Source organism: Desmodus rotundus, chromosome 8 (genome assembly GCF_022682495.2).
Source record: "Desmodus rotundus isolate HL8 chromosome 8, HLdesRot8A.1, whole genome shotgun sequence".
Classification (NCBI taxonomy): domain Eukaryota; kingdom Metazoa; phylum Chordata; class Mammalia; order Chiroptera; family Phyllostomidae; genus Desmodus; species Desmodus rotundus.
Window position 1 is genome coordinate 130,454,546 of NC_071394.1, and position 14,009 is coordinate 130,468,554.

At 57.8% G+C, this 14,009-nt stretch overlaps 1 protein-coding gene across 13 annotated transcripts; it reads right to left on the reverse strand.

The window, feature by feature from the left end:
• Window positions 1-2,806: 2,806 nt before the first annotated feature.
• Window positions 2,807-13,965, reverse strand: USP19 (ubiquitin specific peptidase 19). 13 transcript variants are annotated; one of them, XM_053929595.1, is made up of 27 exons: window positions 13,855-13,965; window positions 12,200-12,459; window positions 11,924-11,962; window positions 11,683-11,811; window positions 11,464-11,597; window positions 11,088-11,390; window positions 10,752-10,968; window positions 10,465-10,621; window positions 10,301-10,372; window positions 10,069-10,184; window positions 9,746-9,966; window positions 9,466-9,661; window positions 9,248-9,381; window positions 8,980-9,138; window positions 8,785-8,895; window positions 8,220-8,330; window positions 8,037-8,138; window positions 7,180-7,320; window positions 6,968-7,086; window positions 6,601-6,738; window positions 6,190-6,503; window positions 5,975-6,085; window positions 5,676-5,892; window positions 5,440-5,592; window positions 5,181-5,341; window positions 4,921-5,099; window positions 2,807-3,289 (listed from the first exon to the last, which is right to left on the reverse strand). In XM_053929595.1, exons 2-27 carry the CDS (start codon window positions 12,321-12,323, stop codon window positions 3,173-3,175), a joined length of 3,975 nt encoding a protein of 1,324 aa, XP_053785570.1. In that variant the 5' UTR covers window positions 12,324-12,459; window positions 13,855-13,965; the 3' UTR covers window positions 2,807-3,172. The 13 variants fall into 13 exon arrangements, with proteins under 13 accessions (XP_053785570.1, XP_045055790.2, XP_045055788.2 ...); XM_045199855.2 differs by lacking the exon at window positions 13,855-13,965 and adding an exon at window positions 13,667-13,841 and having other exon boundaries at window positions 9,746-9,960; window positions 11,088-11,387; XM_045199853.3 differs by lacking the exon at window positions 13,855-13,965 and adding an exon at window positions 13,667-13,840 and having other exon boundaries at window positions 11,088-11,387.
• Window positions 13,966-14,009: the final 44 nt, after the last annotated feature.

Sequence of the window (14,009 nt, forward strand, 5' to 3'; positions counted from 1 at the left end):
ACTTTAGGCAGGAGGCAGACGCAGGCGTGGCCCTTTATTCTTCGGATTTTCTTCTTACACCCTGGAAACTTTGGGACCATCCCAGTCTGTTCTCGGGAGCAAATGTGAGTCCCTGTTGCGTTTCTTAAATCTCAGCTTTGGAGTTCTCACGGAAATATTTGAGCAAAATGAAGCCCTGGAAATCCTGTTAAGACTCCAGCGCAGAGACCGTGGGGAATAGCCCATCAAAGGGCCCCATCAAGGGCCCCGCTCACCTAGACACACCTGGCCAGGAGAAAGGAGGGACCTCACATAAGTTCTGTGATGATTTGCTTAAAATCTCTTGGCACACTTACCCTCCCTTATCAAAGCATGCAAATGTCGTGAAAGCCACAAACAAATTAGACCTTGAAATCCATCTACAGGCAGTTGACGAGATACTTTATTGAAGTTGGGATACGATAGGGAAGAGATAGTGTCTCCATGATGATGGCTGTTGTGCTTGGGGGTACCTCCATACTCTCTTGACTGTTTTGTTTGTGGAACTGGAGCTGCTGGTGGGGGGTGGTAAGGATATCCCCAAATTTGGAATTGGAACTCAGGTTTTTGGAGGCCTTAGTGTTGCTAATACGCCTGGACCTTCAAGGACTGGAAAGGATCCAGGCTACAGTATATAACCATATTGTGTCCTGCTTTGTGGCCATATCCCACTAATGACCAGGTTCCATTTCCGGGCCTACATCTGGGTCCCACATGATAACCAAAGGCCAGGTTCCCAGGGCCACACACTGCATCAGCATCCAGGTCCTGTGTCTTAGGGCTTCCCACCTGTCCATGGCCCCACAGCCCCTTGGCCCCAACCTGATGCCAAGCCAAGGTTAGGCTGCAGACATTGAGCAGGGGATGCATTGTGGTGGTTCCACAAATGGGCACCAAGAAGCAGAGCCACCGCCTCATCAGCCCTGTGCTGAGTTCACAGCTGCTGACGCCTAGCTGACCACAAAGGTGCCTATGATAAGCAGAATGACTGCCACTGTCACTGCCTCCTCTTTACCTGATACCATCAAAGTATTTATTATAGCACTATCTTGAATCCTGTAGGTCTGGTGATAGCCCCCCACAACCCTCCCCTGACTTCAGGGGAGCTACCCTGTGGTCCCTGTGGCTCCATGTTATCTGATCAGGCAGTAGCCCTACCAATGCTACCAAGAACACCAAAGGTGGCAATGACAGGCCAGCCAGTTGTCTGCAGCCCTATGACTTGGACAGAGCAGAACCATGAAGGTGCACAGGCACAGCCCAGGGGACTGGCTTGCTTGCATGAGCTCTTGTCACTACTTCCAGGAAAATCAATGAGAAGATAACCGAGGAGAAAAGCCAGGCAGCAGTCAGTAAGGCCCAGCTGTGGCCTGAAAAGAGGCAGGGTCCAGAAGCCAGGCCTATGGACAGGTCCCTGCAGTGTAGGCTAATAATGAACATAGAAGCAGTAGAGGCCACAGTGTTGGTGTCCACAGCAGCCTTCTACAGATGCCACAGAAGGGCAATGTGGTTGAGGGGCAGACAGAACTCCTTGATCAGCGCATCCAGCACATGTAGACCACTGGGGCCAACACGTGGGGCTGCACACCGTGTACCACCAGCACAGCCCCGTCACAGCCCATGCCTAGCAGGCCCTCCAACGGTAGGATGGCACCAGCCTCCAGCCTGGCAACTCCACCCTTTCTGCAGGGTCTCACACCCAGCTCTCCAGGCCCCTCTCCAAGGCCATCAACCCCACGTGGCCTGTGTGTTGTTGTCCCCACAGGAAAAAGCCAACACTAGTCACTGGCTGGCTTTCTCCAGGAGCTCTCTCTGCTCAGTGCCACCCTTAATTAACTCCAGCCAAGGCTGAGGGGCACTAACTAGCTGGGCCTACATGATGAGTTTTTGTTTTTTCTTTTTTTTGCAAGACTACCCCACAGGCTTGGAGGTGGGGATGGATCAACAGGACTGCCTGGACCCCATCCCACCTCTGCCCGCCTTACACTCTTCCCAGCACATCTGAACACCTGCCTCACAAGTACCTTTGCTCCCCAGCTCCCTTTAGCTGGGATGCCCTCCCTACCCATAAGAATTGGAGAGGAAGGGACAGCATTAACCACAAAGAGGCAAGGAGGCTTCTCACAAGATTTGCCTTGCTCTAAGCTGTGTGTGTACAAGGTCACAAAGACCCCGAGGCTGGGCCAAGCCTGCAGACTTACTGCGGGTGAACAGCCTGGGTCACCCGCAGGAGCCAGGTGTCAGGAGCCAAGGTCGAAGAAATGGACTCCTTCTCTCCCTCTCACAGGAAGTCAGCCAGAATTAGCTTTGTTCTTTCTGCTTGTCCTCCTTTTGGAGCAGTGTCTCCTTCCCCATAGGTTTTTCCTGTGTTCCCCCTTGAGGGATCCAGGTGGTATGCAAACTAGCAAAGACAGACCTGAGACTGGGAAAGGAGGAGGAAGATCTCTCCTAGGGCCTCCTGTTCTCCAAGTCCCCCCTGACCTGTCTGCCAGCTTCTGGAGCTCCTGGGGTACTCCTCCACCCTGTAAGTGTGAGGTACTGACAGTGATGCCAACCACAGCCACCTCCACATGACACTCAGGACCAGTGGGATCAAAGGGCAGCAGGCAGGCCCCAGAGACCTGATGGTTCAGGGGGCTGCATGACCCACAAGGCCCGAGGCGAGGACCTACCATCTCTCCTCCGACCAGACTGCTTTCAGGGTCTGTAACACACAGACACGCAGCACACACACCTCGGATGGTGGGAAAGGGAGGTGGCCACAGCACCTGGTGCATCAGTCATTAAGTCTGCGTATTTATCATTTATTTTTAAAATATATTTAAACAGCAGCAATCACTTCCAAAATGCAAAAAAAAAAAATTACAATTTTTAGAATAAAATTATAATGTTTATAATGCGAATCAGAAAGAATTGAAGGTACAACTGAGAATCAAATCACCCAGCACTGAGGGTGACTGGAAAAGCCAAGGACCACTGGTTGGGAGTTCAAGCTGACAAGAGGTCCCAACCTGTAAGGTTCCCACCCTCAAATCGCACCCCCAACTCCCCACTGATGAAGCCAGTGCCTCTGGGTTAGAGAAGGAGAAGCGGCAAAGAGCTGGCCCTCTGTGGGGGACCCCCAAGCCCAGTTCCCCCACCAGCCAGGGACCTGCTAATCGACCTCCTCCATGTTGCTGTAGGTGGGGGCTGGGCGGTCCACAGGGGGGACGAAGCGTTCAGGGGCTGTCCGCGTGGGGGCCACCTCGGGGGCCTGGCCAGGGCCTAGTCCCTGCAACAGAATATGAGGACAGGGGTTGGGGGCTGCTCAGTATGCTGCCTGGCATCCCAGGGGTGCTGGCTTGGAGCTCCAGCACCCAAGGGAGGACCCCAAGGCAGGCGCAGACAGCAGCGGCATTGAGACAGAGAGACGAGATCAGGCCTGAACAGTCTCGCTTTATTAACACTTTAAATACAGGAAGCTGCTTTGGCAGGGCTAAGCCCCAGGCCAAGGGTCAGAGCAGTAGGATGAATAGACAGACAACTAGAAGGACACCCACCCTAGGATGCCCTGCCCCTGCAGGAGCCACAGACCCCATTTTCTCCCTCCGGATGCACACACTGAGGCCCAAACCCGAAGTTGGTCCCCCACAGAGGCAGGCATGCCTGGTGGGCAGGCAGACGGGCCAGCTCACAGCAGCTGTCTGCAGGCGAGCTCATCTCCAGCGATTCTGGGACACCAGAGGATAGAACACGTTGAGCACGAGGGCCACCAAAGCTGCCACGGTGCCCAAAACAAAGTACCGGAGGCAGCCCTCATCTGGTGTGGTAGGGCCACGTGGCGGGGGGCCCACCCAGTCTTGGGGCCCCCAGGGACCCAGGGGCGCAGTCCCCTCAGGTACTGGCTCCTCCTCGGCCTCCAGCTCCTGCCAAATCCGGGAAGCCTACAGTGTGCGGAAATGGCCATCAGCACCCAGAGTGGCAGGGGGGCACCCAGTGTCCCTGAGACCCTGACCGTGACAGCCCTACCCAAGGTGACTGGCACTAAACCCCTACATCCCAGGTTAAGCAGCAGGGAGGTGAGCCAAGTGGGCCATTCGCAGGGGTGTCTAGACTGACAGCACCAGGGTAGACGAATCTTGACAACATTTTGGCTTTAAGAAGATTCCTAATCAACATGCAACTTCCTGTGGCAACGTGGGGCTAGCTAGTCAGTGTTTTAGCCCAGGCCTCCCACAGAGTGGACTGGCTCATGGAAGACAGAGCTGCCCACCCCTCCCACTGCTGTCCAGTTCCTGACCACTGTCTTCTGTGGGGATTTCTGAGTCTGAGTGCAGAGGGCTCACGGCAGGAGAGGACAGCGAGGAAGAGACTAATACGGAAAGGAGGTGCAGCTATGCCCACCAACCAGGCCTATGGCACCCCATGGAAGTAAAAGGGACAGAAGACACCAAAGGCTCAGCAGACAGACGCTCACCTCAGAGAGGGCGACAGCCACTCTAGGCCATGGCCAGCCTGGATAGGCCTTGTCCTGAGTGCACATCAGAACATCAGAACACAGGGACAATCACAAGTGAATGTTTATGGGCTGGCATGTGGGTAGAATGCAGAGGAAAGCTGGGAGGCTGTTAAGTACAGACCATTCATGGCACTGTACCCAGTGAGGTTCAGAGCAGATACTCGGCCTGTGCCAAGTGGGTGCCGATGTGCATGCCAATGGCAGCGTGTTGGTGTATGTGTACCTAAGTGTCCCTACCACAAGGCAATCCTTCTAGTTGAGGCTTTATATATATGGGAACTCTGTCTGAGACTCACAGATTGCAAGGCTGCAGAGTCCTGTGGCTGGAGGAGAGGAAGCTGTGCCCAATGCCCTCCCAGCTGTGAGTCAGGCCCCACTAGCCTGCAGAACTCCCCACGCCTCACCTGGCTGGCAGCAGCCTCAGCTGCAGGGCCTAGGTCGGGGTGGTGCTCAGAGTGACCTGCCCGCGGGGGCCTCTCCACAGGAGAGTTCCGCCGGCGGTAGAAGAGTACATAGGCATAACGTGTCACGACCTGGCTCTCGTCTACCGTTGTCACCGTGCTGTCATCGAATAAGCGCCAGCCTATGGCAAGGTAGAAAGAGTGTGAGAATAACCTACACCACCCCCCCTACCACCTGTCCTGCTGGCTGCATGTGCTCTCACCCACGTCGCTGCGCTGGCTGCTGCGGTCACTGGGCAGGCGTGCGCACGCGGTGTAGTGGCCGCCGATCATGCCTCCATAGTGGTTGATGACGGCATACAGGTCGTAGCTGGGCAGCTGCTCCTCTTTCTGACCGATGCAGAACTTGCTCAGGTCCAGGTTCCTGTAGTCCCAACCAGAGAGTGAGAGAGTCAACAGGTGCCCAAGATGCCTACCTTGGCCTGCATGCCCTGTGTCCAGTTGCCAGGGCCCTTCACTCACCGGACAGGGAACTCCACCAAGTCATTGATCTTGTCACGCCAGATGAAACTGCGGAAGGAGAAGCGCTTGAGCTGGACGATGAGCACGTTTGGCAGGCGCCACAAAAGCAGCTGCTTGGAGGCCTCACGGTGTTGTTTGCACTGCGGGCAGTACCTGAGAGGGAACGGAGCTGGGGTCAGAAGCGGCAGATCTCCGCCCCATGCCACCCTACTACCTGCCCGCTGCCCCATCCTCACCAAGCCTCCTCGGGGGCCAGCACTTCAGGCCGGGTGAAGAGGTTGAGGCACTGGTCCAGAGTGAAGTGGCCAGCGCGGGCGGCCTCACCGGCAGAGCCGGGATCCTCGGCACATTCTAGCTCCTTGGAGGCTACCAACACAAACTCCTGCAGGCGCTCGTTGTTCCTCCAGACAAGAGCCAGGCTGCAGTCGTCTCCCAGCTCCAGTGGGGTGTCTCCTGAAGATGGGCAGGGATGGGGGTCAGCCATAGAGAGTGGCCAGCCCACCCCACCGGCGGCCCCCTGCCCCACTTCAGACACCTTTATCCTCTAGCCGCTGCTCTCGGTTGGATGCATCGATTTTATAGATAAAGAACTGGGGTGTGTGGGAATTCATGGCTTCACTTGGGTGTTGGTACCCAGGCACAGCAGCTAGGAGAGAACACGACGGTTAGAGCTCCCCCGCCCAGCAGAACTAAACGAGCTTTCCCCGACCTGCTGTCCCCAGGCAGCAGAGCCTTTCACCAGACTCTCACCTTCAGGCCGGGATACCCTCTCACCAGCTGGCAGGGAGCCGACTTCAATGGGCCCACTGGCCAGCATCTCAGGAGAAACTCCACTGGTGCTGGGCATAGGGCCCCGATCAGGGGTTGCCCATACCCGGGGGACACCTGTGTCCCCCTCAGCCACAGGGGTCACCAACTGGAGCTCAGGCGGCTGAATGGGGTCCCTCTCACTGTCCCCAGCCTCCAGGGAGCTAGTGGAGTGCAACATGGTACAGCCAGGGCCTTGAGACTCCAAGGCCATGCGACCAGGCTGGAAAGGTGGCTGGAACACGCTCACAGAATACCTGGCAACAGGCAGCAAAGCAAATGAGAACCCTGATGAGCCCATCTAGCACCTCTGCCCCCTACCTACCTATCCTAATTCAACCACCGGGCACTTACCGGGCATAGCCTTCTAGCAACTGAGCAAGACGGGCATAAGTGAGGCGTGAGGCAGGTACACTGACCAGAAACGGGTAGCCAATGTTCTCAGGGCGGCAGAGGCCCTTGTGGTCAGGCCAGTGGGTTTTCTGGCAGAGCCTGGAGGAGAGGGGGAAGTAAGGACAGGGCCTTAGCCCCATGGGCCTCCCATGTTGCAGTGCTAGGAGCAAGCCTCTGGCCTTGGAAAATGGGTACACCAGCCCTGCCATCCCCAGGGACCTGGTAGAGTGGGGGTGCCGAGTGGAGAGTTAACACATATTTGGGGGGGAGGCAGGGTGGTGAGTGGCAGGTGGGAAGGAGGGTTGGGGCAGACCGCAGGGGTCCTCACTGGTTGCAGTAGCCCACACGGTAGCACCGAGTGCAGCGCTTCAGCTTCTCATCCTCGGACTGCTGCTTCCGCTGGCAGGCTGCACACTTGGAGATGGGGATGCTGGGCACCTGGGGGCGCTAGGGCAGGTTGTCTGGCTCAGCAAGGCCAGGCCAGGCAGGAAGGCCCCACTACCACCAGGGCACTGTACCATCGGGTTGACCCCCACTCACCTGCTGCACCTCTAGCACCACCACCCGCTCCTTAGCCAACTCGGGGGATAACAGCTCAAAGCAGAGAAGCGTGTCGGATGGGGACACAGTGTCCAGTGAGTGGGAGGGCAGGAACACACGGTGGAAACGATTCTTAATCACCTGAGACAGAGAACACACAGGTCCTATGTGAGGACAAGCCCTTCCACTAGCCCTGCCCCAGAGTATAGAAAGAAGGCCTGGCTCTGATCCTGGGTCTATGGGGGAAGTAGGGATTGTGGCCCAAAAGAAGCATAGGCCTCTGCTGGCACCAGCCTCAGTGCCAATGGACTAAGGAGCCTGGTGCTTCAGAGTCTGAACCATACCACATGGAGGGTCTCTACCCTGCTCTCCACTTGTGGGGCCCTGCTGAGACTGCACCATGGTTATCATGGGGGGCCACATTGCAGGGGGCTCCTCTCTACCTCTAGCCCTCTGAGAAGAAGAGCACTGTCAGGCTGGAAGCTAAGGACCTTTGGGGAAGACCAGGACAGGTATCTGGGATAATACGAAGGAGCAGCAGATGGAAGGAGAACCAGAGCTGGAGGAAGGATAGTCCTGCAGCTCAAGCTCCTTGTTTGGAAAGGGAAAAGCAGCTGGGGGTCACTACCAAAATGGGGAGCACACCCTGATGATGGCTGGGAACTCAGGGCACCTCTAGTACACGGCCCAAACGCCTGGTGTCAACCATGCCTCACCAGTGACATACCACCTGTTCTTATGCAGTCACGTACACAGTCACGTGTCCACATACAGATGCCAATGACTGTTCCCAAGGCTCTGCATGCTGTGAGTACACGTGTCCACATGCTTAAGAACCTGGGGATGGACAGACATACCTCAGCCAGACGCAGGTTCTCTGGCTTCACATGGACACTCTGAGAGAGGGAGTCCAACACTTCGCTTGCAGTGGAGTTCTCTTTGCTGACGCTCACCAGGAACTGTGGTGAAAAGGACAGAGTCCATGGGGCAGGTGGCCCAGGGTCCCTGGGACAGCACAGAAGAAGGAATTTACTCCTCACCTTGATGGGCTTGCTGTGGGGCTCCCGGGCGAAATAGAAAATGGGGAGAACCTTTTGCTTCTGTGGCAAGGGCACAGGCAGGTAGAGGAACGGGTCAAAAGTGATGGAGACCTGCGGATGTACAGGTGACACTGGGTGGCCGCACAGGGAGCGGAGGGCAGGCCCTCAGATGGATCTTAGGGCCTCACAGCCAGCAACAAAGTCTCAGGACACTGGACAGACCAGGAGGGCCACCAGGAGAGAAAAAACTCTCCTTCTGGCCCTTGAGGCCCAGCCCAGGCTACTCACTTTGTCAGTGTGCCCTTCCCTTGCTCCCCTGTTTGCCTTTTCAGTCCTACCCCTGCCCCTCCCCACAGGTGTCTTTGAGCCCAAACATCACTTCTACCTCAGCCAGGAACCCTACCCTGCCAACCTCAGCAGCCCACACAGGGGCCCAAGCATCCCATCAGCTTCCTTGCCCAAACCGTTCCCCACAGCACCTAAAGAGGCACATGCCTCTGACCTCAATTTGACCAGGCTAGCTAAGCCAAGCAAGGGGGTGTCTCTCTAGGGGCGCCCAGTATACCTTGGCACACACAGGACACACCAGCTTCGACTTGTACTGGCCCTGAAACAGGTCCACGATGAAAGAGTCATTCCTCATCTTGTGTCTCTGCCATGCTTCCTCAGCCACCACCTGAGGGGCAGAGTGGTGAGGACCGAGGGCAACTGGAGGCTGGGATGTGCATGAAACATGGTCTCCACTGCCCCCACCCCTGACCTCATCGGGCCGCCCATCAGAGTCCACGGTCTCTGTGTAGGGCTTGTTCTGAATGCGGTTCAGGTCCTCGTGCAGCCCATCCAGCAGGAAAGCCATGAACTCCTGGGCGTCGTGCTGTGCATAGCCTGTGAACTGGCTGGCCTTGCTCGCCACGATGGCCTGGATGAAAAGATAAGGTATGAGCATGGAGCCCCGGCACCCACCGTGCACCCAACTGGCTGGCCTGCCCCACCCTCTGCAGCGAAGGGAGGAAAAGGCCACAGATCACCTTCAACTTGGAAGGCTGGAAGGCATGGTGGGTGCCCTTCCACAGTGCCCGGAGCAGCACGGCAAAGCCGATGGCTAGTCGTCCACCTGTTCCCAGTGGGTTGTTATAGTTGATTTCGGTCTCAAAGGAGCGGTCTAGGGACAGCAGCCAAACAGAAGTGTGAGCAGGAGAAGGCATTCCCTGCACCCACAGCCCGGGGCGCCAGGACCTGCTCTCACCATGGAAGAAGTCCCGGAGCTCCCGAGTGTTGGACAGAGACTGGATGACGCTGTTCATGAAGCAGGTGTTGCCCAGATTGACAAGGCCAGTGAAACCCGGCAGACACACTTTCTTCTCTTCCTCCTCCTCTTCCTCCACGCTATCTCCACTCACGGGGCTGTGGGGCATTGGAGGCACCATACATGTGGGCTTGGGCTGTGGGAACAAGGGGGGCATGAGACAGCGGCCCTGAGATTCTCCAGCCTCCACCCCTGGCTCTTCCCACCCTAGGATTCTCACCGAGGCCAAGTGTGTCTCTGGCTTTGGGGCTACATGCTCCACGGGGGTGCGGGCTGCCACCCCGTCCAGCCCTGTATCCTCAGATCGAGCCTTGGGTTTCTCCTTCTCCACACCCCTGGCTTCCTCCTGGCCTGTCAGGGTGTGCGGGGCACCTCCCGGTGGGGCTGAATCCAGAGGGGTTGGACCTGTCGGCACGGCAACCTTTGCACCACCCACTGCACCTTAAAAAGGGGGAACGAGGGGGCTGGTGGTTAGCAGCATGTGGCAAGGGGTGGGGATCCCAGTCATGCAGGCTGATCAATGAAGGAAGCTCGTGTGCAGACCTCGTGCAGCTGGGGCCTCCAGGCCCCCCCAGCGCTGACTCTGCCGCTTCCGGAGGCAGATGTCAATGCGAGAGGCTGTGAAGCAGAAGGTACACTGCTCTGGCTCAATCAGGTTCCTGCAGGAAAAGACTGAACTCAGAAACTTAGGTGGAGTGGGTGCCTGGCTAGATGGGCCAGGGAGATGGAGCCCAGGGTGCGACAGACACTGCAGTGGGAGCCGGGCACCACCCACCTGAGCTTCACCTGCCAACGGAAGATGGTGTGGGGCCCGCAGCCCAGGTGCAGTCTCAAGAAGTTCCCATCCCTGTGAAGGCACAGCGGGGAAGGAGGAAGGGCATGAGACACACTGTCCTGCCCAATGCACACTGTCTGCCCCATCGCTTGAGACCCACCCACCTGGTCTGGAAAATAAGCGTGAAGTCCTGTTCGCGGAAGAGCACTCGAGAGGTGTCCCTGCGGATCTCCTTCACGTACACGTGCACCACCACTGAGTCAGGCCCCTTCTCATACGAGTCATTCTTGACAAATGCCAGGTTCACCATGGACTCGGGCTCTACATTGAGACCACAGCTCAGCGCCACCTCGAGCAGGTTCCTGTCCGTTACTATTCCGCTCCCTGACCGCCCACCAATTGCGCAGCCCGACCTAGGGCTCTACCTGCCCACCCCAAGCCCCATCTTTACCATCCACCAAGGACACAGCGTCTGCTGCCAGTGCCATCTCCTCTTTGGAACGGTCACCTTTCTCAGGGTCTCTGCTCCGGGTCATGGCTGGAGAGACTGGGTCATTCCTGGGGGACACTGCCTTCTCTCCTGCCAAAAGTGCTCGATTCTCCTCCGAGCCCGGAAGGCAGGTCTGGGAGTTCAGCAGTGGTACCCGGAGCTGTTCCTCAGCCTCAGCCTATTCACAGCAAGTTTGTGGGCATGATCAGCCCTGGGTCAGCCAGGCAGGTGCCCCCCCAACTGCAGCCCATACCCTTCCCCCATCTTTCAACTCCCACGCAGGCACTCCATGCTCACCTGGACAGCTGGCTCAGCCAGGAAGGCGGGGGCATCGCCCCGGGGTCCAGGGCCATCTCTGGACCCTTCACCCTCTGGCCCTCTTCGGAGATGCACAGCCCTCTTGGCACTGGGCCCTGCCTGGGCCCCGGGACCAGCCCCTGCCCCTACCTCACCACGGCCCTGGGCCCGCTTCTGGTTTCGGGCCTCCTGCTTTGCCCGGCGAGGCTCAGGGCCTGGCTCCAGGGCAACGGGAGGTGATTCCTGCCCATTCTCCTGGCACTGCAGCCCTGGCACCAACTCCTGTGTCCCTAGAGATTTCTTCTGCCAAAAACACAGCAGTCAGGCCCTGTCACCTACATTGGGTATCCCTACCCCACCCTGCTCTTGAACTTACCAGGAGAGAGGGCCATGTGAGCTGAGGCACCTTCTTGGGCAGTGCCAGCTGCAGGAGGCCACCTTTGCGACCCTGCACTTTGGCGCAAGAACTCTCTATCTCAGCATAGAAAACACCACCCCACTGCTGACCACCTGGAGATAGAGTGGGACAGTGAGCTGGGGTGGGGTACATCAGCAGATTCGGGCGTATTGCTGGGCTCAGACAAGACAGACATACCTGGAAGCCGCACCACACAGTCTGTGTCTGTGAAAGCAGCATCCACCTCTTCCAGCCGCAGGGGACCCGTTCCCACGTGCAGCTTGACAATCACCTCATCTGCACTCTGCCTCCAATCAAGCAACAGCTCTGTAGGGAGAGTGCCAATAACACTGTGAGGGTCTCCAGATGAAAGCTATGCCCCCTGTGCCCTCTCTCTTCCCCTAGTACTCTAGCACCCCAGAGCCTACTCACTACTCACCCTCTTTGGTCTGCTCCTCCCGAGAAGTGGACGCTGATCCTATCAACACAACAAGGAAAGAACAGGGAACCGATGAAGATGAGGCAGCCTCCAAGTCCTCACCACCCCACCAAGCACCATTTTTAGGATCTCAGCCAAGTACCCAGACCTCAAAGCTGAAACTCTACACATCCCGCCACAGGCCCTTCCCTCAGCACCAGACCAACCCCCAGCCTGTATGCCCAACAGGAAGAGAGGAGGAGAAGGCCATGCGCGCTCTGGGAATGCCGTTACCACCTCTCCTAGGGTCTCCATCCTTACTCTCCTGGTTTGCTCGATCCTTCTGCTTCTTCTTACTGGTGGCCTCCTCCAGTCCTGGGGGCCCTCTCCTCGGGCCCATAGCACTGGCCCCACCAGACATCTTGAGCCGCTTGGTCGACAGCCAGAGTGCCCCGGGGTCGGCAATGGCGTCTGGGTCAGGGCTACGGCGCTTTCTTCCCGGCCCAGCTATCTTGGCAATTCTTTGTGACCAAATTCTCCAGCAAGGAAGTGACAGCCTAAGGGGAAGGGACCAGAGATCACTATCAAGGCCCAACAATTTTCTCCTTGGTTATAGCCAGGGCTCGACAACCGGGGATATTTCTAACCCTACAGAGCAGTATCTCTCTACCACCTGATGTGGCTCTGGACACTCTCAGACTACTCTGAAGGGGCAATAAATCATGCATGCAACCCCTTCTGACTGAGTCCCATAGATGCCGGCTATACAGATCTGCAAAGAGGGAAGTTTCAATGAGACACCAGGTCAAGGCAGCCATGGCCTGGGACCAGACTCCTCTACCAATCTGGAGAGGTGCCAAGGCTCCAACCCACAGGGCGCTCACTTTTCCTTCACTCTCGCTGGCTGCTTAGTCACCACCTGAGAAGTAGAAGGTGGAGGAGGAAGGCAGGACAGAAAGAGACTATCGAGCAGGAGGAGGACCAGGCTCTGTGGCTGAAGAGACCCAGCCCAGGTGCTGCCACTGCCCAGGCAAGGTTCTGGCATTGAGGCACCCCACCTGCCACCTGCCAGCTCCCAGCCTCCTCTGAACCTGCTCCCATACACTGCTTGGATTTTTCTTCCCTATGTCCCAAGAGATTCCTCTCCCCTGCTGTTGTCCCAAGCAGAACAGCCTGCAAAAGCTGGAGTGAAAAAGGTATCCAGATGTCACATTACCCCTTCAGCAGCAATCTTGCCCCAGAGCCACGGCAGGGCGGGCAGCCAGTATGAGGCTGAAACAGATATCATCCCCTTCCTTCTCAGGTCCACTCACTCATCAGTGGAGCCAGAGAGACTGTCTACCCAGTTTCCCACAGACCCACCAGTGAATTCTGGGCCGTTTCTCCATCCAAAACTGAGAAAAGGTGGGGAAGAACTGTGCATCCAGGCCCCCCGGTTGACTCAAACAGGGCCGGAGACAGTAGCGGGACAGGACTAGCTCTGTTCCCCAGGGCGAATATAGGGGCTGATAACCTTCTGTGGGTCAGATGTGTGCCTGGTGGGCTGAATCTTTAATGACGAAAAGTCCAGAGCCAGGGAGCGGACACCCTCCACCTCTATGTACCTAGGCCCTTAGCAGAAGGTCGCGTCCCTCCCCACGCCGGCCAGTAGGGCTGCGCCGGGTCACTGCCCGCAGACGAGCGCCCCAGCCGGGCTGCAACCCAGCTCCAGTCTCCGAACCCTGGGCCCGCCACCGCCTCCTCCAGGAAGCCGCCCTCGCTCGCCTTTCTGAAGCGGGAGGCCTGCACCGGGAGTAGCGTAACTGCCCCGCCTGCATCGGTGGGCCCCGCACTCTGCGAGGCTCCAGGAGCGGGGGCTGGCACAGGCCGTGACCTTGAACAGGACGCCACGGGCCCGCGTCGCGCCCTCCCTGCTCCGGCCAAACACGCGAGTAGCGGCCCGCCCCACTCACCGAGCAAGGCCGCCGCTGCCAGCCCTCTTCGGGCCCTGGCAACCCGCTCTCGGTTCCGGTTCCGGCGTCAGGTCGGTTCCGGTTCCGGCGCGCCCCTCCCCCGTCCCGGCGCCCCCGCCCCCGCCTCAGCTGCTTGTTTTGTTGTTTCGACTTCT

Coding starts and splice junctions, on each gene's coding strand:
- USP19 (XM_045199847.3), bottom strand. CDS start 13,719: ATGCAGGCGGGGCAGTTACGCTACTCCCGGTGCAGGCCTCCCGCTTCA. Junction 11,391..11,463: donor TCACATGGCCCTCTCTCCTG/GTAAGTTCAAGA, acceptor TGTTTTTGGCAG/AAGAAATCTCTAGGGACACA. Junction 8,139..8,219: donor CCCACAGCAAGCCCATCAAG/GTGAGGAGTAAA, acceptor TTTTCACCACAG/TTCCTGGTGAGCGTCAGCAA.